Raw genomic sequence first — 21,987 nt, forward strand, 5'->3', positions numbered from 1 at the left:
ATCAAATGATGAATGGTCCAATGTTACCAAATATTTTTAAATTTGTAATTAATGTTACCATTATTTATTGACCTTGCTTTTAGCATTGTTACAGTTTTCACCTATAGGTAAATTACTATTAATTATAATATAGTATTATAATAGAGATTACTCAGAATTGATATTACCTACAAAGGTAATTAAGCATTATACATATTATTTTCAATTACTTAAAAACGATATTTTATAACCAATCTTAGTTTAAATGTACTATGTACATTATAGTCGTTAGCTAGATTTCTATTTCACTATAATCGTAATATTTCAAGTAATATAAATTATACAAAATAGTTTGCATGTTCCCTTTTACGTACTTTTACCTAAATTTGAATTTAAAACGATTAAAAAAAGTCGTGCATATTTTTTTAGTATTTTTAAATAGTTATATAAAATAATTTTGCTTTAGGATTCTGAATTAGGTATATTTTGATTTATGTTAATTTCGACTTGCAGTCCTTAAAGGTACTGTTAGTGTAGTTTCTACGATAAATAATTTATGAATAATCACGAAATAACAAGAAATGGATAAATCATTATAATACAAGTTTCAATACACAATTTCCTCAAAATTTGAATTTCTATATTCTAATGCTGGCTATCATTTTATGTTTAATTTCCAGTAGAAAAAAAAACAATGTGAAATCTTGTACTAGAAACACGTGGACACAAAAATAAACGATACACTTCATTCTAAAACCGATACATTCATCGCTCCTCTCAGAATTTGAAACTTTGAACAATTATTCTATGAGTATAGGAAAGATCAGCTATATTTGTAACACAGTCAATATTCACCTCCATGGCAAATAAAAAAACATTTATTAAAAACACTCCAGTTAGGTTCTATTTGGTTATACATTATAACACTGTATAATTGGTATAATGAACGAGAACAATATTATCTTTTTATCAATAAAATAATATTACTTTTATTTTACGAACAAAGTAATATAATGTGCTTATGACAACAAAAAGTGACAAACACTGGTGCGTGACGCTGGCACCCGGGTGTTTGAAATTCGGCTAGAAAACCACATCAGTAATTGTTACACAATTTGAACAAATTTTTAACCACAATTCCATACGTAGATTTTCTGCTGCCAGTCGTCATCTAAATATGAAGAAGTCACAAGAAGGGCAGTTTCGGGTTAATTTTTTAACTTTTGAAGGCATACCCAGCAGGGTTCAGGGTTTTATAATATTACCGCATGAGAATTTCTTCGTTTGATGATAAAATATTAATTTCTATTTCTGTCTGAATCGTCGCTCGTAATCAACGTCATCAATTACTTTCATGCTTTTAAGCTCAAATTTTTCAACTATATCCAACTTGATACCAGCATAATCCGCACTCGAAATTGGAGTTCGAAACATTTTTCTACCTTAAAATCTATACCCAGACAAAAAAAAAAACGTAAAATTCATGATCGACAAAAACTATATTAATCATATATATATATAAATATATATCATAAAACAATGAGTATTAACTATTAATAAATAAATGAATTGAATGACAACAATAACAATTATAAATGTGAATAATGTGCAATATTCTTCTGTTTACGAGAACATGAATAATACTATTATAGTATTATTTTAATTTAATGTTAAATGTTTATTATGTTACCCAAGGCCGCTTCACCTCTACAACTGCAGTCTGCAATAAAACAACCATAAACTTCATTATGTTAGGTAAAATGAGCACGAAATCTGTATGTTCCGTAAAAATATGACTTGGGAAAATTGGTTAACTTGAAAACAATTGTATCGATGGCCCTTTATAAAAACCCTGGAAACATCAATAAACGATTATTTTTTTAAAACTTTTTAGTTAACTAGAACATAATTTATAAAAAAAAATATATATCTATGATTTCAATATTTTATTTATTGATTACTTTTTATACATCATATTATATTAGGATTAAAACTAACTTACAAGCTAGGTACTAATTAACTAATTATTAGTAAGACTGAATATTATATGCTAATCGAGAAAAATTGATTGATTATTGTAGTATTGTTACTTTAACAATTTTAAGAGCGGTTTGGTTTATCTGAAAATTTAAAATTGTCTACATATTATCTTGATCATATTAATTTTGACAAGTGTAAATCATAATTTTATGGTCACGTATTCTAAAGTATTATTTGCGGATTTTAAGATTTTTTTAAACAGAGAAAATATTGTAGCTGTAACAATCCAATTTCCAATTCAATAATATATTATTTCATTTATTACTTGCAATAACTATATACTTACATTAGAGGAATGATCAAATTGTTCGATGAATGTGTCATGTTTTCCTAAATTTCGGTGGTGTTGACAGACTTTTTACTTAGGTAAAAATTAAGTTGATTTTTTTTATTCGTGGGGACAGAAGCGCAACGCATCATTGCTAAGAAATTCATTCGGCAATGCCCCGAAGAAAAACATTTAATAGTTTTTATTAATATCATATAGTAACAGCCATTAGAAAACATCATTTTGTTACATTGTCGTTATGCTGTGGTAGGTAGGTACTTACAACTGGCAATTGTGGAAAAAGAAAACGTTTACTAGTATCTGAATTAACAGCAATTACAAATAAAATAAGGTTGGTTATTAAACTCTTCATCTTTGGCTTAAACTTTAATATATTATAACCACGCAAGCATCAAACGCAATTTATTATTCTACGGTTATAGGCGTGTTACATTCAGAGTTCTAGGTTTATTGATTCAATATATCCCTTATCTTTTTTATTTTGTGATATAATAATTTTAGTAAATTATAATTAAAATTATTATTTCGACCTTGCTTTCAGTATTGTCCCATTAGATACTTTTGACAAATTATTGCCAATTACATATTTTTTGTTTTGATATTATGGTATATTTTTAGTTTAAGTACCTATTATTTTAATTTATGACGGTGAAGTTTTGGTGTTCTATACTGATTTCATTCATGAATCTGAAATTTTTTTTTTCATTACTGATACTAATTATTAGGAGCAATGCAATTTGATAACGATTAAAAAACTTAATTTTCATGTGTTTAAAACGTATGATAACATGTCTGTGGTTATTTTGAGGTGACAGACATCAAGGAAATTCAGAACCTGTAGAACCGAAATCTAAGTCTCCTGTATGGATTCTTGAAGGGATTTTTAGTCATTCTTCTCAGTCTTTGTTGAGTTGTACCGAGCAACCCATAAAGAAACTACCAGTATGGACGGTAGGCATCCGGTTTGGATAGACACAATCAGCAAAACTGAATATTTCAATTGAGAAAAATGATTAATCGATGTATATTAAACAACTTTGAGAGTTGATTTGCTTTTGTTTGTATTGTGTTTTAAGAGAGTGTAAGAAAATGTATTTGAGTGTATAATAAATTATAATAATATAGATTATAGATTAAAATGAGCATGCGCCGCCCACTCTAAAAAATTTAGAAGTTTAGACAGTTTAGAGTCTAAGTAACTAAACAGCATGCCTTTGGACGTGTCACTATTCAAAGCGCAGAAATTGACATGGAGAACGTCCTTTAAATCCATGGTCGTCGACGCAACCATTAATCGTAATTTTAGTAGAATGGACAGCTTCAGATGTTCCTTTCAGACTTCTGGGAGAGATTTCAGAGATTCTTCTAAGCTTTTGTTGCGATAGCAGAATTATAAAGCGATATCGAATGAAAAAACTCGTTCTGATGGACATACTTATAGACAGTCAGTCAGATAAAACGGGAGGGAAGCAAAACCAAAAAGAGATATAACAGGTGTATGTAAAATGCGGTTACTGACGACTTTGACAGCCAAAATAGACTTTATAAAAAACAATTTGTTTAATATTTTATGTTTAATTGTTGAATGTATAAAAACAATTCAATTTTGATAGCTGATAACAAAATAAAAGTAAACAAAATGATTTTAATAAGTTTGTACAGCCCAACTAAAATATGCTTGGGACAGAATCACTACAGATGATAATATTATGTCAAAAGTATAAAACATAAATAATGAAACATGAAAAACGTCATATTGAGTATTGTATCATAATCAATAATTGTACATACGTGGAGTAACATGAAAATAAATACAAAAACATCAAATATTTCAATGTTATTAATTAGGTGCACGGACATGGATAATATTAAATGATATTGTTACTGATTAATTGTAATTTAATTCTTAATTATCAGTTTCCCACGGTCGCTTGATCTCTATAACAATCATAAAACAGCCGTAGACTTCATTGTTTTTGGTATAATAAAAACGAAATCTATATGTTCCATAAAAAAATGTTTTGGGAAAATTGGAAATGTTGAATAGTTCAGAATCCACTCCTTTCATTTTATAAAAACCCTAGAAACATAAACCATATATTTTCATATTTACATTACAAGTCATAAAATATATACCTATTACGAGTATGCATTATCATGAGCAATTAGAAACCAACTTAACTAATATTAAATATAATATTTAAAACTTTCAGCAACATACTATTACCCACCACAATGAGAATGGTTTTCATAGCTCAGTCAATTTATTCATATGGTATTGGGAGTTGGAGTGGTGCCTGCAATATACACTTAAATTCACTTGAAACCACTATAAATTCTCTCATTAAAATATCTTTTAAAAAACCCTTTATGATGAGCAATGTATTGTTATATAAAGAATGTGACCCGTTAAATTTAACTCAATTATATGCACGACATATATTACCGAATATGTTTTTCCTTGATATTCAACAATTTGAATTTAAACATGAACATTGTACAAGACTACAAGAGTGAAACAAACCAATATGTATTTAATTCCTATGTGTAGAACGGAATTTGAAAAAAGAAACCCATTGAATTCTGGAATTAAAATGGCAATGGATTTAAATATTGACGTTGGTTTGTTAAAAATCTTTAGATTATATAATGTGTTAATTTAATTATTTAGTAAATGTACTGGATATTTTTAAGAACCTTGTCTCCACGACAAGCCTCGCTTACGGAGTCATTCATTTATGTATAATGCCATATTATAATAAGTATAAATATTTGTATAAATTTACATGTAAGTATACATTTCTATTTTTAAATGAAAATAAATAAATAAATAAGATAAATATTGGAAAAATATAGTGATACATGAATTTAGTGAAGGTAGGTTAGAAGATATATTTTACTGTTCGTATTAATTTTAGAGAGGTTTGTATTATCTTAAAATAGTCAAAATTATATTTTAATAAATGTGCCAGGTATGCTCACATTTTGACCAGTATTTTTCTGTTTTTCTTTTTTGAGTTTTTTACTATACTAAGTTGTTCATTATAACAAAATACATATTTTGCAAAGTTTGGTTTCTAATTAATTGCAAAAAAAAGACTATATTTTTAACGAAAAAAAGCAAAAGTCAATGTTTTAGAATTCTAAACTAAGACATATTAGTTTTAAAAATGCCAAACAATTCTTTAGGGCTATTATTAATTTTTAGTAATTTAATTACAAATAAGTTAATCGTCAATAGTAACGATGAGTAATCTATAATATCTATAATACATGCACGCTATAAATTCATTAATGGGGGACGAGGTGACCGAGTGGTCTGACTCTTCCGCTGCGACGCAGCCGGTCGCGGTTCGATCCTCGGCCACCGGGCGGCATTTTTCTCCGGACAAGTCGCGGTGACCGGAGAGCAAGTGCTGCCATCCCCCACCCCCGGGGCATGGCAGAAACCTACGGGTGCCCCATTCGAAATTCTGCCAAAACAAAACACACACGTGTTCCCCCTACCGTTCCAAAAAAACCTACAAACCATCAATACAAGAACCTTCAGTACCTACTAATAGCTAATGGCCACAGTTGCCGGGCTCAGGATCAATTAAAAAAAAAAAAAAAAAATTCATTAATTATAATATTTTAACGTAAAAAATATTTTTTTAATGTATATAACAATTTCATACCGCGGGGATAGGACAAGTGGCGTTCAAGAATCCTAGATTATCCATTATCGGAGTCCAAGCATTTCCGAAAAACATTTTGAGTGACGAACAAGATTTGGTTGACTTATGTACATGAGCATTCTCCTTCCAATCACCAGTTGAATCTTTTATCGCCAAATTGAATTCCAACTATTAATTTATCAAATTGTTTAATTGAACCAAAATCGGGTTGACTAGCATAATATGAGTACAACAAAATGCAACAACTTTTCAGTCACCAATCGTTGTATTCGCTATTCAAATTATTTTTATAAGGTACATAATAATATAATCTCAAATTTATAATTTGTTCAATAATAAATTATACCTACACCATATTATATCATACTCAATTTAATAATTTTAACAACTACACTTATATCAATAGGAAATATAACCGTGAATAACAATTATAACTATACTTACATTAAGAGAATCATCTACTGGAATTAAATTGGTTATGTTTCCTTTGATTTCTGCGATGATGGCAGACTTTTTGCTTAGGTACAAATCAAATAGAATTTTGTTCTTTGACTGGATAGAAATACAACGGGGTATAATTGATATGAAATTTAGTCGGTATTTACCCTAAAGAAAAATATAAAATCATTTTAAGCAGTATCCTATAAGGTATTAGAGAACATTTTTTCATTACAATGGGATGTTTGATATATTTACATAAATATACCAGATTCGGTACTTACAAGTGGTAATTGTGGTAAAAGCAAATTTATCCTTGTACCCGAATTAACAACAATTATGAAAAATACGAGACTGATTAGTAAGCAGCACTTCATGTTTCGTCTACTATAGTGTCTATATTATAACCATACAAATATCAATGCAGTTTGTTGTTCTACATTTATTCGGAGGCAAATGATTTTTGGTCCAATGGTAATTACCTAATATTTTGAATCGATCAAATAATAATTTGTATGTATATTATTATTATTTGTTGTCCTTGCTTTTAATACTGTTGTAGTAGATAATTTATGCATACCCATCACATATTTTCAATTTTTTAGATGTGATATTTAATTTTAGGTACCTACCTATGATTAAAATTCTGCATGACTATTAAATTGCTTGTGTTGATATATTTGTTTCATTAGAATACAATCATACAAATCTACCATTTATCTTAAATTACAGGGTCAATGAGTGTTATCATGTTTAATGTACCTTCATGTCAAATATTTTAATTTCCTGTTCCAAATGTTAAAAACTTACAAATTAATTTTTGCGTACGTTGGAAGCAATGCAAACAACCACTTTTCGACCTCTTCTTCCTCTTAGAACTATAATTTGAATTCATGACTTCCGTCATTTGTTGAGTTCAAATTTAAAATTTGTTCAACAAGTGAGATGTCTACGGGAACATAATTATATACCTAACTGATATTTGTATAGTAAGATACTTATAGATTTTCGGGACACTTAAAAAAAAATGTATTTGCTTAAAACGTATTGGAAAGTAGATTAACTGAAAAATAAAATGAATGAAGAACGGTATGTAGGGCGCGCGCAAATTGCGTACCATGTTAGAAATCACAATTGTTAAACAACTAGGGAGAGTTTACACATTTTCAATTTCCTTCGGGTAAACATAATGTCGACTCGGGAAAGCTTATATATTTCCCTCAGGTAAACATAATATTGACCCAGAACAACCATGCCGTTCTGGACTTACTAATAATGTCAAGTATTAAGTATATCTTTAGATATGACTAAACTAATCAAAAGTAACAGTCAATTACAATTTTTTGATTTTATGAAGTAATTGCGAACACTAAGGTTCAATTATAATAGAATACTGTAGTTACTTATTTATTGGGAAGTCCTTGTAGTTCACGTGCATGAAGTTAACCCCCCGACTTTGTCACAGAGACTCCAAACTAATGGCAATATTTAGCATTCTTCTAGCAACTTTTATCAAGCAACGTTAAAAATGTGCAACCTACGACTTCGTAACCAATATACCATTAAATAATACATTTTTATGGAGTTGTAATGTAACTAGTACCTATACTAAATTATCGTCCCACCTGTCTGCTTTCTATTATACACAAAATGTTCAAATCTGATTCTCAGGTTGACGCTATTTACATAGACCCTAGTGTCACCATTTCCAAAGTTTTAGGACAACTTGGGTAGGGTAACTTAGTAACTTTGAAAGCTGTTACCGGCCACTCGGGTTAATTGCAAATTTCAAAAATACACTTGCAAGTATTCGCTCATCATTAATTTTGCTGTAAGAGTGTTTCCCTTAGATGCAGTAACATTCATTGGTAAAAGTAGTAAAAAAACAAGTTTCAAATTATTTTAAGTAGGTTGAAATTAGTTGCTAATATGTTGCTAAATAAGATCACAAGTCCGGAGTCGGTGGGACAACGTCGGGGGCTAACTTCATGCAACTCTTATAATCATTGTATCGATCATACAATTTACCAAAAAAAACTGAACGAAAATCATTAAATTTTTAGTATTAGCCATTATGGATAATGTTACTAAGTACCCACATAAAAATTAAAATGTGCTTATGAATTAATAATCAGGTTTAATAATTATTCAATTATAGGTAGGAAATTCTGAAATAGTGCTACCCTTATTTTAAGATAAGAGTGAGATGCGATTCATATAATGTCCCCGCGGTTAACGCGACGTCCTTATTAATCGGATATTATGAAAACATTAACGACGATTGACGTGTATAACACTAGTCGCTATTTTTAAATATTTTAAATAATCTAGACGGTCGGAACAAAAACGGCATACCTATAACTTGACACGTGTTTGACGAGCATTTTGAGCGTTTCCAGTGACATGATGTCTCGGCGAGCGAAGAGTCAAAGGGTTACATCATCATCATAATATAAAAGTGAATATATGCGTATATCGTTCGTGAGTTCTATGACGTGGCGTCGGCTTCGGCGGCAACACAAACACATAAGACTGCAGCAATGGGACGTAAATACAAATCATTTTGTAATAATAATAATATATTGTTATGCAGCCGAGTGACGACAAAGGAGAACGGAATGTGACGAAAGGACTCGAAGACACGCGCTGCCGGAAGTATTATAATGTATAATTATCTCGGCATAATAACATTATAGCTGTGATGAATATTATACGAAAAAATATTTTAGTAAAATAGAAACGTCACTGTCGCGCCACGTATGACATCACATCAAGCTTGTTTAGTGAACATATATAATTTTACATAACATAAGTATTACATAAATATTGTCACTCTTGTAACTCTTCCAGCTGCTATACAAACACGATAATCGTCCTAACTAGGCTACACGGTTTAATATATTTTTTAGTGGCTCGTACAACAGCTATCTCGTCACTGCAATCGACGAAACTTGATATGATAACATATTATATGATAGCCAACAGGTGTATACAATTTTATTGGATTTTATTATTTTAATCGATATGATTTGATTGGTATTTTTCAGCAGCGGTAGGTTAGGTATGCTCTTCTCGTTAATATTCAACTACTTTCGTTGGCTACATAATGCATTCCAACTGTATATACATATAGCAAATACTAAATTATTAACAGTGTTGCTAATATTGTACAAAATAATTTCAATGTATATTTTGATTTCACTGAGCTCAAATTATAATGAAATATATTAATATATTATGACTTTAGGTATTTCAAGTGCGATCCGTATAATATGAAATTAGGTAGGTATCAATTGATCAATACAATAAACTTATATAATTATATTAGAGTAAAATTAATACATTTCAGATTCATGAATCATTCCGGTACCTATCGAGCACTTTAATTGTCATGAACTGGTACCTATTGTCGTACACGCCGATCGCTTCCGACGTACCTACACTATTATAAACACGCACAATAATTAAAATATAACACCATTATATAACCGTTTTGTCTACCAGTGACGCAGTGACCGCATCAAGCGATCACCCCTGAAGGACCCTCATTTGTCTACGTCCATCACTTATTACAGCTTAAACTAGTTTCTATTTGGCAACATCTGTCAAGACTTACTGACTAAGACTTAATACTTCATTTTATTACACATCACATACATTAACCTGGTTAGTAATTTGAATAATATTCATAAAGCTTATGTGTACCTATATATTATTGTGCTTATAACACTGTACAATTATTAGCTTAATATTATCTAAAAAAAAACCAAAAAATTTGACATGGTTATTAATAGACTTATCATCTTCATCAAAAATACTTGACTCGAGGTCAGATAAATAATAATAATATAGATACAAACTATAGTTAAAAGTTCAGGTACCATTGGGCCAAAATTGATTTGACTCTGAATAACAGTAGAACAACAAACTGCGTTGACGCTCATTTGGTTATAATATTTTGGACAAAAGGACAAAGATGAAGTGTTTACTAATCAACATTGTTGTTTTTGTAACTACAGTTAATTCAGATACAAGTAAAAGTTTGTTTTTACCACAATTGCCGGTTGTAAGTACTTACCTCATTATAATATATAATATATATATTATATTTTTTAATCTTGTCAATTGTCTTGCTCATCCCATTAGAAATCATCAAATTCTCTCAAAAGAATGTTCACTACGTTCTCTTATATTATATTATAAACTGTACAAAGTAAAATTTCACAGTAACTTTCTAAATAACAGGAAAAATAATCGAGAAAAACGGGGAATTTTTACTCAATACCTACCAGTTTCCAAAAATATCAGTATTGTATTTTCTTGTGGAACTCAAAAACTAATAACAGAAAAAGTAGATAAATACTTGGGACTTTTCTTGTACTATCATTTTCTGTTAATTATAAAAATGTAAAAATATTTTGATTATTTTTGATCTATTTAAAGATTTAAGTTTTAAATTCTGAGCAGAGCAATGAATGTACTGATTTCACAATGATGTATACATTTCTTATTCTGTATACATTTTTCTATTAGAAATAATACTTTGATTTTCAACGCCAGCATATTTACTGATAGGAAAGTGAATCTAAAGTTAGGCCTTTTGAGAGTTGAAAATTGAAAATTCAAGGTGGTTTTCAAAAGCGTCTGCAAAAACAAAACAAAATAGGGAACTTTTCCCAAAATCAGTTTTCGACCAAATCGATTTGGTTTTTTTTTGTACTTAACTTAAAAACGAATACCGTAGAGATTAGAATTTTCAATACGCCATCCATTTTTTAAAAATATTTTTAATTTTTCGAGCTATTTATAGGTTTGGTTAACATAAAATTCAATTTTTAATAAATTCTTGCCGATCAAAAATATGTTTCGTTGTATTTTACGAGTAATTACATTAAGCCTATATTATATTTTACTGATTATAAAATGTTTATATTTTTTTACAGGGTAAATACCGAATAAATTACTTAGGAATGATGCGTTGTGTTTCTGGCAGGTCAAATGAAAAAATTCAATTTAATTTGTACCTGAGCAAAAAGTCTACCAACACCACAGAAATTAAAGGAAACATTACAATTTACGTTCCAATAGATGATTCACTTAATGTACGTTTAGATAATATTGTTTGATGATACTCTAGATGTATTGTTATTTTTATTATTAAATGGTATTTTTTATCTTAGACACACCTAACTAAGTTCAGTTGTTATTGTTATTATTGTATTAAATAATATACAACTTATGATTGAACGAATTATATATTTGATTTTGTATGGTTCATAAAAAATATTTGAATGCCTAACTGCCCTAACTCATAAACTTTCGAACGAAATAAATTAATTGTTTTCTTTATAGTTTGAAGTCAATATGGCGGTAAAAGATTCTATTGGTGGTTGGAAGGAGAACGCTTTTTTTTATAAGTCACCCAAAGCTTGCTCTACACTAAGAAAGTACGTCGGAGATGCTTGGATTCCATTATTACAAAGTGCAGGTGTCAACAACACCAATTGCCCTTTTCAAGTGGTACGGAAGTGTAAAAAAAAATATTGCAAACATTAAAATAGTCTGATCTTTGGTCTTATAACGTATAATGTATTGCAGTTATCTCGTTAAGATTAAGATAAAAACATATTTCTAATTGAATTACAATTCTATTATAGACTTGGCAGAAGATTTTTAAACTGATCCGATGCTTCCCGCTAAAACTATAATTATTTACATTAGAGTGTGGTTTTTTCCCTAATACTTGTCATTCCGTTCAGATGCGAAACCAATACGCTTACACTTTGAATTCGAATTGGAACTTAATAATACTGAATATACTATATTGTCATCTACAACGGGGAAGTCTATTTTTGAAAATAATAAATCCCGAAATAAAGACAAAAAAATATCTTTTAAAGTTTGAGCATTTAATAAACATTCAAAAAAAAAAAATTCATTTTAAAATCTTGATAATTTTAGGCAAAACAAACTCCAGTTAAAATTAGTTTTATTTTTGCTACCTATCAATGCTATTATTAATATTATTTCTTCTCTGTCATAATACAGTCATGCCTATACCACACTCATATATTTTTTTCCCCCAATTGTATGTTTATATTAGAAAATTTGTACCTAATTTCTAATCCTACTTCATAGTGTACAATATATTTATGATTCAAACTGTAAATAAAGAAGGAAAATTATGGTTTATGTTTCCAGGGGTATTATGAATCTACTGGCATAGATACTGATGTTTTCAATGCGGCCAATTTTCCAAAGACATTTTTTTATGGAACTTACCGACTTCGTTTTTTTTGTACCAAAAACAATGAAGTATATGGTTGTTTTACTGTAGTTTTAGAGATAAAGCGGCCATGGGAAACTAATTGACCATTAAATTACAATAAAACAGTACCTGACAACATTATTTAAATTATCTTTCTTCACACACATTATTAGTAAGATTTTTTACAATGTTTTCAAGTGGTAAAATACTTAACTTGATTTATATATATTTTTTTATTTGTATTATATATTTATAATGTAAAGCTATAACTATTGCACATGCATTTGTTTTTAGACATTAAACGATTAAACATAAAATATAAAATATACATGCTGTGTTATTGAAAATTTAACATATTGTATTGGACCAGGTGGCTGCCATTAGTTATGTTTGGCCTTTCGTCACTGACCCATTATTTTCACTGGCCCACCATACCTACGAATAGCTAGGATTGCGCCTTTTTACATGATTTACATGAAAAAAAAAACAAAAAATGAATTAATATTTTAAAGTTACAGGTTAGGCTGACATTAAACATACACTATAGGCTTGTTAATTTTTTTTCATTCGACCTACCTACTGTGTATGTATTAAAAAACTGTTTTTGCTAATATTAAGCGAAATAATGATAGCCACTTAAAAGTTTATTTTATTGAGTACAAAAAAATCCAAATGTATAGAAATATATGAACTGTGTAGGTTTCCGTGAGCTGTAAATTAATATGTATGAAGTTTTGGTATATCAGGGATGACCAATATAAATATTTTGCAATTAAATTTGGTATAAATGAATTAATATTTTACTTAAACAGTTATATTAAGAAAAATAAATTTCAGCCTCGTGAATAATACACAAGGTTTTTAATAATTGTCAAGTATAGTTATAGTACAGTATAGTTATTATTAGTTATACTAAAAATTAAAATAATATTTATTAAATATGAAAATATGTTGTGGATAATAATATTCAATTTATCTACTGCATCAATACTGAAATCAAGGTCAATAAATAAAAATACTATACAATCAAATTATTATTTAAGTAATTAAAAAATAATAGGTAGGTACCATTGGACCGAAATTTAAATTACTCCGAATAACAGGGAAACAACAATATGCGTATGGTCATGTTTTGTAATAATATATTTTAGAAAAAATATGAAGTGTTTACTAATCAATATTATTGACTTTGTAACTATTGTTAATTCATTCAGATACAAGTGAAAGTTCATTTTAGTACCTACCTCATTATAATGAATATAGCAACCATCACGTTGCAACAAAATATTGTTTTCTAATACTTTAGGACTTAAGGAGATACCTACTGCTCAAAACGAATTCATATTATTCTTCAGTTTGAACTACCATCTTAACTTCCTAGAAGTGCTAGATTGTGGCTCTACCCAGTTAATTAACAACATTTCATTTCATTTTTACCTGAGCAAAATGTCTGCCAACGCCACAGAAATTAAAGGAAACATAACCAATTTTGTACCAATGGATGATACTCTTAATGTAAGTAATTATTGTAGGTACATAGTTATAATTGTTTTCACGTTTTATATTTTCTTTGATATACGTGGTTAGTTATAATAGTTATTAAATTATGTATAATTACGTTTTATTATTAGATAAATTATAAAAGTTAGATTTTATATGGTTCACAAAAGTAATTTGAGTTCCTAATACAATAACTTAATGACTAATGTATACCTTGTGTCCTTAATAAATTATTGAGCTTTGACATAGAATTACGGTGGTCGACTAAATTTTAATCTATTTATGTAATTTTATATATATTTATAGTTGAAATTCAATTTGACGATAAAAGATTCAATTGGTGGTTGGAAGGAGAAATCGCATACATATATATATATAATATATAGGTTATACAAAGCTTGCTCGACGCTCATAATGCTTGGACTCCAATAATGGGTGGTCTATGAGTAAGCAACGCCACTTGTCCTCTTCCTGCAGTGGTATGGTAATATTACATCAATTTTAAAAGATATTCTAAACACAGTATAGTCGACGATTTTATAGCATATGACGTTCATATAGGACTTGTTACTATTTGAATATTAACTTATTTGTGATTAAATGACTACAAAAATAATGACACTACCAATTATACATTTTTTTTTAAATTTCAAAACTGACCTCTGAGGCTTCTACTCAGCTGTTTTTAAACCGACTTATTCTATTTTCCGTTACAAATATTAAATCACCATAGAATTAATTATAAATGAAACTTTGTAAGATTTGTATTATTAAATTGAAGAAGTTCTTTCTAATATTTCCCGTTATAATCTATTATATACAATGATGTGTGTCTTAAACTTGCTTATGTGTATATTTTAAGGGAACGTCTGAACGTAACACTGGAATTTGTTGTCTCTGTCCAAAAAGTGCGCACCATAGCAGATTTACGTTCAGCGGATCAAGTATAGCTTTGGTAATTAAAAAATTAGAACGAATCGAGGAACAATATCATTCAAAAACTGGCAAACTCAGAACGGGGAGCGGATACTAACATCCCTAGAATATCAGTATTTCAGAACTCCTACTTTTTGTTCCAGATACTCTTTCCGTTTCCGCATTCCTTTTAGCTGCTGTAATTATTTATCTAATCCCCCTAAGCTGGACCCTCAATTCTTTAGTACTTCGTGTAATTATTCTCTGTTCATTCTTAAATATATGTAATTTTTTTCTTAATTATTATTTAATACAAAACAATGTAATTGGACTCGTTCTGTATTTAATATAAATAAATAAATATCAACAGTAGCACTTACATGATCGGTGGCAGATTATCGCTCACCTGTATTTCTACAAAGTGCTCATACAAACAAAGTAGATACTTCACCCAACTCTGCTATGAAAATTATTACTGAAGCGGTTAAATCTACTTCCACGGAATGGCTGCGTGTATTTAGTAACTTAAGTCCACCCCATTTACATCGATGAAACTCACTAGTACGGAAGAGAACCAAATGCGTTTCGAACGCCCTGTTTTCAATACACAATGATATAAAATTAAAATACTGTTCCTAACGTAAGAGTAAAATCAAGGAAACCTACTGGAGGCTTCGTCGAAAATAAATCTCGAAAAAGTGCAATGTACCTAAAAACGAAATAGAATAACTAATGGAAAGACATAAATCCTGACAAGTCGACCTAATTCATAACCCAACGGAAGGAGTACTGTTGCCTGACCTTCCGAGAAGGGATTGAGTAATACTGAATAGACTTTCAACGGGTCACAGAAGGACAGGATACATACTCCACAAATGGGGATCTAACCAGGATGTGACTGTGGACACGAAAAGCAAGCTGCTACACACATTACTGAATGTAATATTCGACGATTCCAAGGAGACATGAAATAATTATATCGAGCCATAACAGACGTAGTATCATTGTTGAATTCTTTGGACATACAAATTTAAAATAAGATTAATTTAAAACACAAACCCATTACTAGTCAACATATTACCTATATTATCATCTGTTACCGTTTATAATTTATTTACTCACTTCACTTATTTACTTATGTTATGTTTAAACTTAACGAAATACAAATAATAACAGTAATAATTTCATTATGAAACATATCGGAGTACTGTAAGTCACTCATATTAATATGATGATTTAATACAATAGTATGCAATATTATCGGTTTTTTTTTAGGTCCATAAGATCTTTGATAAAAAAAACTTTTATCACATTCTAATCTAATCATTCAATGGCCAATAAATTCTATACATCGTTCAGTATCGTTTGATTGCAATAATTGTTCTACAGTTGAAGTAGCCATTTATTGTATGTGTGAAATTAATTTTATTTGGATGTATGTTATTTGACATTAGTAAATATGGTTTACCTAATTCATCTATAATTGTTATGTAATATTTAATGTTCATATCTCATACTGCTTGCAATGGTATAGATACACAAATAGTGCAAAACAGTGCAAAACAGTGAATATTTCTATTCTTTCATTATTATTATTCATATTCTATTCATAAACACATTATAAGAAATGCTGTACACTTACCTATCTTTGGTTTGTACAGTGTTTTAGTTATTATAAAGAGATATTTTGTTTTTATAAACCATTTCATTAAATATATCACCATAGTTATTTAACCTTAAAATTAAGACAGTGGGAGAACTTATAACAAATAATGTAAAACTGCACAAAATAACAAAACTATATAAATAAATTATATAACAAATATTATACATCTAAATTATTTAGAATATAATAATTGTATGAAAACCTGGAACATATTTTTAAAAGTATTCAGACTTCATATAAAAAATTACTCACAAAAAACAAAAAACTTTACTCTTGAGTACATTCATTGATATTTTAAAAAAACATACACAAATTATAAATGACAGTTAACTAACTGTTAGGTAGTTCGTCAGCTGGTATAATAACATTATAACAAGATAATAAATATACAGACAACAAATATTTGTGCATTGTATATTGTAGGTTGATATCTACTTAACACGAATGACATTAAATAAAATTATTAGTAGGGCCGAGGACTTATAGTTTTTTCATACTTGTCTAGATAAACTTGTCTAATAGCGTAAGCAGCACCACATTCATTATATCATACAAAACCAAAATACCTTCCTTTTTATATTGTGGAGTTATAGTGTATGATAAAAAATAATGAACATTAAACTATACCTACGAGTGGCCACTATTTCACATGAAATTTTACCAGAAAAAATAAACACTTGCACGCCGAGTGAAAAATGCTAATCTTTTCATAAATTCCAATTTTTTTTAATGGAGCATACACATTTTGGCATTTTCATACCAGAGACAACGATATGGGTTTTTTTATTATAGATTTAGAGAAAACGCGGCTATGGAAAGATTAAAATTGAACATTAAACTACCATAAAATAGTAACAACATAAATTATTATTATCTATGTCTAATGTCAATGCGCAATTGCTACATTGGAAATATTTGCAGTCTTAGTTTCTTAAAATTTATTTTTTGTTATCACACCATACACATACATGACAATTGTATAATCTATTTTTTTCTTTCTTATGTGATATATATGTGACTTATAAAGTTTTGTTATGTTATGTTATTTGTTTATGACGTAATATTGTACTACGAAGTACACATACAGTTGATTTTATACATTAAACAATGAAATAAAAAATATTGAATTTCTTTTTTTTCAACTAAACATATTGTATTGATCCTGGCGAATTCAAAGGAAAACGTATCGTCGATAGCGTATTAGTATATTACCACCTATTACCAACGTCCATTAAGTGCTTTTTTTGTTTGTCCTTCTCCTCCTTCCTTTTTTATACCTGTGTGTTTGCGTGACCTTAGGTTCACTTAGTACCACTTTTGCAAGTGTTTTTAGGCTCTTTATTGGGCGCAACGCAACAAATCCTTAAAATAATCTCTGAAATTCCTTCCAGAAGCCTGACAGAGACTTGGACGCAGCGATTGCTCTTCATAGGGTCCGTTGACGTCGTCGAGTTGATGCATCACAGAGTTGAAGAATTTGTCTTTACCTGTTTTTGCGGCAGAAGTCACTGGAAATTAAAATATATGACAGGTAAAAGTTTGTCTTCTACACAATTCCCGGTTTCAACTTCATACCTTATTTACTCTTAAAATTTTCATTTTTTTCTTTGTTAATAATGTATGAGATTTTCATGTAGATTGTTTCAGATTTCCGTGTTTCGATTGATTACAAAATCATTTCCAGCTGCTGTTGCCCATCTCTGTATATGAACACGTTTAAACATTTATGACATTTAATATTTCAAATAATATTTAGGACATTTAGGTAATAAAACATTAAGGTTAGTGCAAATTTCGGTCATCTTGTTCGACTGTATAAAATACGGGCCTTTGTGTAAAGAACCTATATATAAATAGTGGTGTCTGTATGCACACCGCGATAATGTAGTCTTTCAATGTCTTTTTATTTATTTTTTTTTTACATATTATACTCATAATAACAATCGGGTACCATAAACTGGTATCGCGAAGTCGGCCGAACACAAAAGAACCGAAATATAATACGCTTTTCTGAATGACTCCGTGGATGACGAAGTGATGTATCTCTCTGCGTGTACCTACCTACATTATACTGGGAATGGGGGTGTACGTATATTATACGATTGCCTTTATTTACGGTTCAAAATTGTCAGCGGGTTATTATTATGGCTACTATTTTTTTTTCTCCACGATATTTAATGTAACGATCGGAATGCGCGTTACCCGAAATTCGGGGAGGTACATAATATATCCCCATTTGTCAAAATTCGAATGCGTTGTATCGCGTGCATTATACATTTTTACGCCACACGAGTAGTATACACGCATACAGAACTGTCGTACGTGTATATAAATTGTATGCGGACCTCACGAAAATTCTCGAAAACTGTAACACAACTTCGAAATGAAACACGTTTTTGATTTTATTATATTATTGTTATTGTTATGATGATATAATATATATATGTACTCCTATAATTCACCGATCGTATAATATTATCACCATTATTGCGTTGTGTTTATGTAGCGCGGCGGCAATATTGATTTGACCACTGCACGGCGTGTGTCCGTTTGCCATGTACTTAAAGTAACGTATATAATAACTCGCCCTCATACAACCTGCATGCCCACGACAATGATAATTATATACGTATGCCAGGTATGAGCGTTACTATGTATAGGTAATATAAAAATATATACTAAAATATTTTTTTTTTTTACATTTATGTGCTATCGAGGGTGTCCTGTACTGGCATATCGGACAGAAGATCAGCTAGGTCTAATATCGTATATGTATGTCGTATTGTGTACCGAATCCTATATAGAATATAATAAACGCACAAACATTTTGCAGGGTGATTTTATACAGGGCGTTTCTGATGAATTTATTTAAACTCTGATTTTTGTACGTTTTAAATAATATGTGCTCAAAGGACATTTTTTTTTAATTCCTGAAATTTTTTTGTACTCTAGGAGTATTATGTATGCCTATCGACATATTTCTGTTTATACTTTATACTTCTGAGAACCCCCATCTTTACGGTAAATCAATTAGAGCAGGGGTGGCCAACCGGTCGATCGCGAGATGAATTCAAGTCGATCGCGACACCCTTTCGCATTTTCTTAAATTTTTGAACAATTTGTGTATCTTTGTATATCCCACGAATATAAAAATTAGATTTAGAAAAAGACAATAAATAACTATGAAAAACAAGACTATACACTGATATCTATTAACTATCGTATTATAGGATGGATAGCCCGCATTACTTCCTATTAATGGCCTTTATCGCGTTCGTATAAACTGATAATTTGTAATCAAATATATTAAAATACGTGTAGTGTTATAGTGTTAAACTGCGAATTTATATTGTAATTAAAAAGTAATAAAATAAGTGTAACACGCCTGTACATATAATATATTTTTTGTTTATTGACAACCTTTTTTTTTTTTTGTCGATCGCAGGTCTATCAAAGTTGGACACCCCTGAGTTCAACGTGTTTGAAAATGTTGATTTATGTGGCCCCAGCTAGGTTACCTAATTCAAAATTCGAACGATTGGTTTCCCAGGCACATTACAATTTTTACGCTAAGGACAATAATCCTTAAAAATGGTTTTTCTAAAAAAAAATGTAAGTATAGGTACACGCAAAAAAACATAGGCTGGTCCACGGTATATTTCTTCATTCGGTATAGTTCAATGTTATTTTATTAATGAATAAGGTCTTGAGTATATCAATTACCATATCATATGTGTACGATTATCATTTGATTATATTAACATATATATATGTTACCGTCAATGATGTAAATTAAGGAATTAATGTTAATGACTAGTCAAATAACGATATTTCCGATCAAATTAGGCAGTATACGATATTGACTAGGAAATATCGTTAATGTCTGTTATTATCAGTCAGTGATGTATTTAGAAATATTTCCTAGGTAATGATGATAACTCCGGGCTTTTTCAGGCGTGATGGGTAAAAATATAAAATCATTTATTTGTTGGTTTGATTAGAAATGTTCTTGTGTTGTAAAATTCTAGACGATTATCATGTAGGTACGGAGTATGGTATGCTAAAACATAGGATCACTAGATCACAACTGGTTCCGTGTCCTGAAAATATATTAAACTATGAAAAGACAATCGCGACTGCCGGAGTAAAAAAAATTACCGTTCGTGAGGCTGCTGGATACGGAATCGCGGGATCACAAGGCTATACTAGATGTATTTGTAAAGCAGGATGCAAAACTAATAGATATGCTTGTAAAAAAACAAATGTTTTATGCAATTCAAAGTGTCACAGTACAACAAATTGCAAAAATAAATAATTATGTATAATTTATCTTGTATTTATAAATTTCTTACTTAAAATAAATATTTCGTTAAACATAATTATCAACATCGTCTATCAGTATTAAACATTAAGGTAAGTTTCTAGACTTCTAGTCATAGTTCTAAATGTGTTTACAAGATATTTGAGTTTTACAACATTGCCTATATTGTCTGTTAATGCCTAGGCATTGACAATATCGACTACTAATGTTAGGAATTTATAATATTGGCTAGTCATTTACGTTATGAACTAATTTACATCATTGACGGTAACATACATAAATATATCAAACATAATAAAATTTTAGCATTAAATCAGATGTGTACCAGTCAACAGAAACGGTCGAACTCGTTTTGAATATTCGATTGCCTATCTTTTTTTTTAATTTGTAATATTATTATGATCATGTGCGTGTATGTTATTATTATTGTTTACTGACCTCGCTTTCACTATTGTTACTTCGGATGTATAGCTATAACATGTAGTATAGATATTATGTTTTGGTACAGTTTTATTGAAAATGATTACGAATTTAATATTTTCATTTTTCAATTTTGTAAAAAATTAAGTTAATTATTAGGTATGATTTTAATTTATGACAATGAAGTGCACCGTGTTCACTAATATTGTTTATGACGTACATTGTTTACCTTCTGATACAGGTAGTAATAATACAAGCATTTACAACAAATATAATAAAAAAATTAACTGCCGTATGACCTGGACTACGATATATTTTCTATGAATACGATACATATGTACAACAAGAGTCACACCTGAACGTTACGATCGACAACATTTGATATGATAACACGATATCCGATAGGTTACTAATCGGAGTCTTTTCCGTAAGATGATATGTACCTCCTAATCGCTTTATTCGATTGCAATTATC

General features: G+C 29.6%; 2 protein-coding genes across 2 annotated transcripts; one reads left to right on the forward strand and one right to left on the reverse strand.

The window, feature by feature from the left end:
- Positions 1 to 3,973: 3,973 nt before the first annotated feature.
- Positions 3,974 to 6,844, reverse strand: LOC111036316. Its single transcript, XM_022318310.1, has 4 exons — positions 6,708 to 6,844; positions 6,430 to 6,591; positions 5,986 to 6,153; positions 3,974 to 4,388 (listed from the first exon to the last, which is right to left on the reverse strand). The coding sequence occupies exons 1-4, from the start codon at positions 6,798 to 6,800 to the stop codon at positions 4,215 to 4,217; spliced, it is 597 nt and encodes a 198-aa protein (XP_022174002.1). The 5' UTR covers positions 6,801 to 6,844; the 3' UTR covers positions 3,974 to 4,214.
- A 3,502-nt stretch (positions 6,845 to 10,346) lies between these two features.
- On the forward strand, positions 10,347 to 12,948 carry LOC111036318. The gene is made up of 4 exons (XM_022318313.1): positions 10,347 to 10,489; positions 11,367 to 11,525; positions 11,776 to 11,943; positions 12,625 to 12,948. The coding sequence occupies exons 1-4, from the start codon at positions 10,400 to 10,402 to the stop codon at positions 12,793 to 12,795; spliced, it is 588 nt and encodes a 195-aa protein (XP_022174005.1). The 5' UTR covers positions 10,347 to 10,399; the 3' UTR covers positions 12,796 to 12,948.
- Positions 12,949 to 21,987: the final 9,039 nt, after the last annotated feature.

This window comes from Myzus persicae, unplaced genomic scaffold (genome assembly GCF_001856785.1).
Source record: "Myzus persicae strain clone G006 unplaced genomic scaffold, MPER_G0061.0, whole genome shotgun sequence".
In the NCBI taxonomy this organism is placed as follows: Eukaryota; Metazoa; Arthropoda; class Insecta; order Hemiptera; family Aphididae; genus Myzus; species Myzus persicae.

Bases quoted from the DNA above. Each gene is read 5' to 3' on its own strand.
- LOC111036316 (XM_022318310.1), bottom strand. From the start codon at position 6,800: ATGAAGTGCTGCTTACTAATCAGTCTCGTATTTTTCATAATTGTTGTT. The intron at 6,154-6,429 runs GTAAGTATAGTT...ATAAATTAATAG, and splicing joins CAGTAGATGATTCTCTTAAT to TTGGAATTCAATTTGGCGAT. The intron at 4,389-5,985 runs GTATGAAATTGT...TTATGTTTCTAG, and splicing joins CCACTTGTCCTATCCCCGCG to GGTTTTTATAAAATGAAAGG.
- LOC111036318 (XM_022318313.1), top strand. From the start codon at position 10,400: ATGAAGTGTTTACTAATCAACATTGTTGTTTTTGTAACTACAGTTAAT. The intron at 10,490-11,366 runs GTAAGTACTTAC...ATTTTTTTACAG, and splicing joins TTTTACCACAATTGCCGGTT to GGTAAATACCGAATAAATTA. The intron at 11,526-11,775 runs GTACGTTTAGAT...TTTTCTTTATAG, and splicing joins CAATAGATGATTCACTTAAT to TTTGAAGTCAATATGGCGGT.